General features: G+C 41.9%; 1 protein-coding gene across 1 annotated transcript in view; it reads left to right on the top strand.

Annotated features, from left to right (window-relative positions):
- LOC116851149 (mitochondrial uncoupling protein 2-like) overlaps window positions 1-6,056 on the top strand; it is an 18,491-nt gene that overhangs the window by 6,964 nt on the left and 5,471 nt on the right. The window contains exons 2-3 of the mRNA XM_032830263.1: window positions 2,508-3,088; window positions 3,253-3,374. Coding sequence (XP_032686154.1) covers window positions 2,969-3,088; window positions 3,253-3,374 — 242 coding nt within the window. The 5' untranslated portion in view covers window positions 2,508-2,968. The remainder of the gene's footprint in view (window positions 1-2,507; window positions 3,089-3,252; window positions 3,375-6,056) is intronic.

Raw genomic sequence — 6,056 nt, 5'->3', positions numbered from 1 at the left:
CTCTCGAGATGTGCTATAAGAATATGCAATGAAAAATGGGGTGTTCCATTTAAAAAAATTAATGTGACCTTGACCTGACCTTCGCTACGCAACCCAAGGTCAAACTGATGTGATCAGTAAATACATCTTTTTAAACGCCACAACTTTTGTCTGAAACATTTTTTTGTAAAACTTATATTTTTCCTGATATTCGGGCGTCCCGGTACTTTCCGAACACCCTGTATATATATATATATATATATATATATATATATATATATATATATATATATATATATATATATGTATATATATAGAATAAGGCTTGAAGAATAGGCAAAGTTTGACTTTACTGGGTTTTTTTCCTTCACTGGGTTTCCCTACAAAAAACTCCAGAAAAGTAGTTTTGCGATCTTTCAAACCAGCTGTCTTGATAAAAAAATTTTTGTGATGTAATTGCGACCTTGGATGGATCGATCAAATGGACTGTGCGACTAGGTTGGACAAAGTGACGGAGCGTTGTACATAAATAAGCATTGAGCAACGCGCCAGCGATCTCTGCGTAAACCTCCTGAAAAAAAAGAAATACGGAGAACCAAAGTCCATTGGCGCGTCGTTTCTTTAATTGGCTGGTGAGAGTGCGGCTATCGTGGCGCGTTGGCCAGCGCTTTGTCGCGTAATATTGATTACTTAAGTTCAATATAATTGATGAAACCGCTCGCGCGATTGATGTTCAATAAACGCGCGCCGTTCTTCAATAAAATGATCGAGCAAAGTCTAGCGTTCGTCGCTTTGCCACGTTCTTTGAACTCGGTGTGCGTTACGCCGCCACTTATTTAGTTTACTCATTCATATTTACGACTAATATATATGCGCACACGTGCATACACACACATTCACACGCAGCGTCGCAACATATTTCGTAACTTGAATATAAAGTTTATTGCTGCTGCGATATAGCGATCGCACATGACAAATCTAATTACTTTTAGAATAGTTTTATTTTTCATATTAAAGATATCTCATGGATAATCGCTCTTCTTAGCAGTAAAATAATAATTTTCTACTATATTCACAAATCTACATATACAGGGTGTCTCACCTAAATCAGGCCACCTAAATATCTCCATCAATTGTGACGATGCAAAAAATATTTTATACCTAAATTGAATAGTATGAAGAGTATGAAGTTGAATAGTATGAAGAGACCAATATGTTGCAAAAAAAATTATTTTTTCAAAGTCATTTTTCTCGATGTTTTTAATGTCATCGATGTTTTTTTGCATATAAATGCATATTTTTTTTATTGCATCGTGTAACTGATGTTAAAATACATTCAGATATGTATATGGCATTACCTTTGAATTGACCTTTGACTCCGAAAATTAAAATGTAAACTAGTGCTATCGCACCACGAATTAGCTCTGAAAGTCTTGAGACTTGATCATTTTCAAGCAATTTATCAGTTTATCGATCTATCGTTCGCGATGAGTTGCTCAAAGCAAGAGAAAATTGAAGGAGATATTTAGGTGGCCTGGTTTAGGTGGGACTCTCTGTATACAAGTTCATCACACACACACACACACACACACACACATATATGTATAAGTTGAAATAAACTTATTGAAAATAACTATTACTTGAAGAAAGTGAAGCAAACTGAGCAGCTTTTCTTAGCAGTAGATCGATATTCTTCCGTGTGGAATTCAATCGTCATCATCGAGCTTCCGTACACAATCGATAGTAATCGACGCGTGTTAATAATTGTTACGATCGCGAGTTCGCGACGATAATTCACAAGTCTCTCTTTCTTCTCAAAGTTGGCAAGTGCACCAAGCGCTGCACAAGTCCACTCCTTCATCCCACACACGCTCGCTCTATTTCGAGCCACCGGCCGGCCGGCCGAAAATTCTTTCCGCGCGCAGAAACGAGGATGCGACTGACGGCGACGACGTCACGCGCTCTCGAGCGATCCGATTTAAACCTGGGCGCGGAAAGAAAGAGAGAGAAGAAAGAGGACAGGACTGCAGAGCTGTTATCAGCGCGATCGCGAGGCACGCGCCGCGATAACAGCACGGCCCGGCGACCGTTGGATTCGAGATGGTCGATCGATCGATAAGTGGATACGTCATCGCGATCGATCTCAGTAGCTCTTATCTAGATATCCGAGGATCATCGGGCGCTCGCGCGTTCATCATTGCTCGACGACGCGACCTGTGACCCTCGCGCGCGCGTCACTTCTCGAGCGCGAGAAAAATAGCTCGTGGCTCGTTGATCTCCGTGGCTCGATACGCGCCAATCGTCACCTTCGGCATCGCTATTGCGTGTATTTTTGCGGCTTATCAGTCGTCCGACTGATTTTGTGCGAGCGCCGCCGCGAGAGGTGCGCGACGATTCGCGCTCGTGATTGTCAACGTGACGGAACGACGGTGTTTAGTTGGTAGCAGTGGTGGTGGTGTGTCACGCGATCCCCTTCGACCCGGCCTCTATAAAACTGCACAGCGTTCTCTCTGTCTCTCTGTTCGCAGGAGAATAGTATGTATAAAGAGGTACATCACCAGGAAATCAAACACGAGTGTTCGCGATCGGGAGGACTCCACGCTTATCCCGATCACTTCAGGGAACCTGAGGAGAACCTCTAGAGCCACCGTTGAATTCATGAACATCTGAAGGTTTCTGTCCTCTGGTAGGACTTTGTATATAGTGTACATATATCGCTTGCCTAACACAGATCCCGCCCGGTGGAGGGACGGGAGCTCGGGGAGGATAATATCGTCACGCGGAGCCGAGAAATCGATACAACTGGGGGAGAGAAAAAGAACGAAAACAAAAAAAAAAAAAAGAAAAAATTCGTCGAGAGTACTCTGACATTCTGTTTTCTTCGCGAGGCCGTCGCACGCGCATCCTCAACAGCACACATCAGCAGTAATTAAGGAGAAGAGAGGAAGAGAGAGAAAAGCGCAAAAGAAAGAGATCGAGAAAGGGAATCATGAAGGAAGGAGCGCAGGAAGACTTCTCTCTTGGGTGGAAGCTGCTCACCGCAGGCACCGCGGCCTGCATCGCCGACCTGGCGACCTTTCCGTTGGACACAGCCAAAGTTAGAATGCAAGTGAGTATAATGCAAACATGTCTTCTGCATAATTGTCTTCTGTATACTTACTCGGCCTATATCCTCGCCGCGCGTGCGATTCGCGCGGTTGTCCATTATTTACTGTTTGCCATAGCCCGCAAATCGATATTATCACGATTATGATGTGTACGTTACCCTTCAAGATCGCGGGGGAAGGCCAAGCCTTGCTGCTGGCATCAGCCGAGGGCTCGGTCCTTGCGATGAGAACGGGCCAGCCCGGGCTGTTGCAGACAATCGGCAACATCGTCCGACTCGAGGGAGCGAGGTACGTGATTTATTGTCCTAATAGTAATCTAAGAGACGATGGTAGGTAAAAGAGAAAGAGCTCGAACTTTTCATTCGGTCTGTCGAATATTGTGAAATATTGCGAAACGAGTCTGTATGAGCGCGCAGGGCCTTCACTTGCCCCCGGACGGTGATTCGATTTAAAGCTCAAGTTGAAAGCGCTCGCGAGAGTCGCCCGTGTTTTTGCCCGTGTACAGTAAGCGCTTGCCGTTTTAACTGTTCCATATGTCGTTCGAGTATCAGTCTTTCGGGAACGATATTGTGGGGTACTTCGCAATACACGGACCGCTATTATTAACCAGCCACCTCGTCGCGGCGTGTGCCAGGTCGAGCTGATCGATCCCTTTGTCGATTCGATCTCGACGTAGAGATTATTATTATTAGAGTTATTATTTATTCCAGCACTCTTCGGGGCCAATTTCCTAATGCAAATGTGTAAAAAATTCACGGCAAAGTACAATTTAGATTCACGACTCGGACACAGTAGAGTTTTCTGGTCGATTCCGGGTAATTTCAGGGAAAAATGTCGCGGAATTTAGCCTCTTCAGTGGTGATTTAAAATGGCTCCTCCCCCTCTGGGAGGAGTTTCTTTTTCTTCTTTAATCCTACAGTCGTCGCGCTACTTTTCGTACACGAGTCGACGCATAGGATCTTGAGAGACCTCAATATAAAATATTATTTTATATCTTTTATACTGAGAACTTAAATATTTTCTGTGTTTAACTAGGTTTTTGGGTTCATGTAAAAAAAGACTATTTTATTAATATTCCCTTAAAGACCCCATGCGACGACTAGGGTTAGTATATAAATATATTTATATTTCTTTTCTCTTTATCGCCATTTTCTTCGAAGAACTTTAGATAATAGAGAGTACAAAGTATTCTATATCTAATCTTTATATATTTGTTTGAGTCAAAATAAATACAGTAGTTTGAGTAAGTCAAAATAAATACAGTAGTTTGAGTAAGTCAAAAGGAATTTAACGTTTTATCACGAAGCTTTTGTGTATGCCACTTAAGAGGTTAACTATCCAACAGTCTTGGTAAAGGAAAAAAGACAGGGGAGAGGAAGTGAAACGCGCGAATGCAGATTACATCACATCTGAACGCGGAATATCGTTCGCTCAGTAATTCTCTTTGTCGACATTCCCTGCGCGATTTGATTGCGACGTGACACACGTGCATAACAAACATTTGTAGTCCGCGAACGCTTGTTTAAGCAGTATGACGTAAGTCGATTTGTTTTTCAATTGCGTCCACTCGCAAAGCGCGGTCGAGAAGGAAAGTTCGATCGGGAACGTGATTTCGCGGCTGACAATAACGCGATTCTCATTTTCATTGGTGTACACGCCAGCAGCTCGACATCTGGCACATGCCAGACACAGAACGACGATGCTTCTCGCTCTTCCCGGCAAGTCTCCCCAGCGCTCTGATATTTGCCGGGCGAATATGATTTTTTCGTGGCCTCTCTCGATCGGGTGCCATAGACAAGGACGAGGAGGGCTCACCCAAGTGAAACGATTCATTATGCATACGATACGATAAGAGAGTGGCTTCCAAGGATTCGGTTGCGCATTGCATCTCGGCGAAGGTCGAGCGATGCAGCGAGACGGGAGAGACACTGAGAAAAAAAATACTTGTAACTATAGTCCCACACGGAGAAATAATTATCACAAACTACAGTCCAGAGAGAATCATATTTTAATTAAATTTCATTGTAATACCACATTGAGAGAAAAATGTATGATATTTGGAACTATAATGGCATAGTAAAAAGATAGAAATATAATTTTTATAGTAAATGTTACCATAATATTTGTAATATTTACAATATAAGCATAGTATAACTGACCCGTGTAAAATTTTTACCAAGAATTATAATTATTTGAAATAAAAAGTATAGTAAGATAGCAAATATTAATAGTAGAGAAATTAACTATTTTATATAGTCAATAAAATTGGAATATTTGGCAAATGTAGGTACATGTAACTATATTCCCAAAAGGTGCCTTACCATATATAGAATAATATGTATAGAGTAATAAGATGGTGACTATATAAATCTGTATTCATTCTACTATATCTTCATGTTTAGATGAACTATAAATATATGTTTGAGGCTAAAACAAACTATAAAATATAGTGAGATTATAGTTATTCTAACTATTTTTTTCTCTCAGTGCAGTGATAGTAAACTTGTATGCATGTTATTTACTTCCATTTTGCTACAAAAAATATGGTCGAGAAATAAATGGCAAGGGTAACTGCAATTTTGGTAGAATCAACTGTCTTCTTCTCTCTCAGTGAGCGCATAACGAGCCTTGTCGATGGCACTCCAGTCGATACTTGAAGAACATTCTTGCTATTGTTATTATTATTATTATTTTTACTATTTAATTTTTCTTTCTCACACGCGAGTTGTCTTTCGTCGTGACGAAATTGACGTGAGCCATTGGTCTCTCTCGCGCGAATTGTTTGGGGAATTGCAGCGTTCAAGTTCTGGCCGATGTGAGAAAGCGCGTGCCGCTTTGTGTAAATCTTCGTTTTCGCGATAAATCACGTGTCCCTCTGTCCTTGTCGCTCGACAGAGTCGATTTGTGGGAGGTACAACTCGCGGAAGACAACTCGCAACTAATTCCCCTCATGTTCCCCCCCCCCCCCCC

The sequence above is a fragment of the Odontomachus brunneus genome, unplaced genomic scaffold (genome assembly GCF_010583005.1).
Source record: "Odontomachus brunneus isolate Ranch 3 - 2012 unplaced genomic scaffold, Obru_v1 Obru_scaffold_167, whole genome shotgun sequence".
NCBI lineage: Eukaryota > Metazoa > Arthropoda > Insecta > Hymenoptera > Formicidae > Odontomachus > Odontomachus brunneus.
This window is presented reverse-complemented; position numbering and strand designations above follow the sequence as displayed.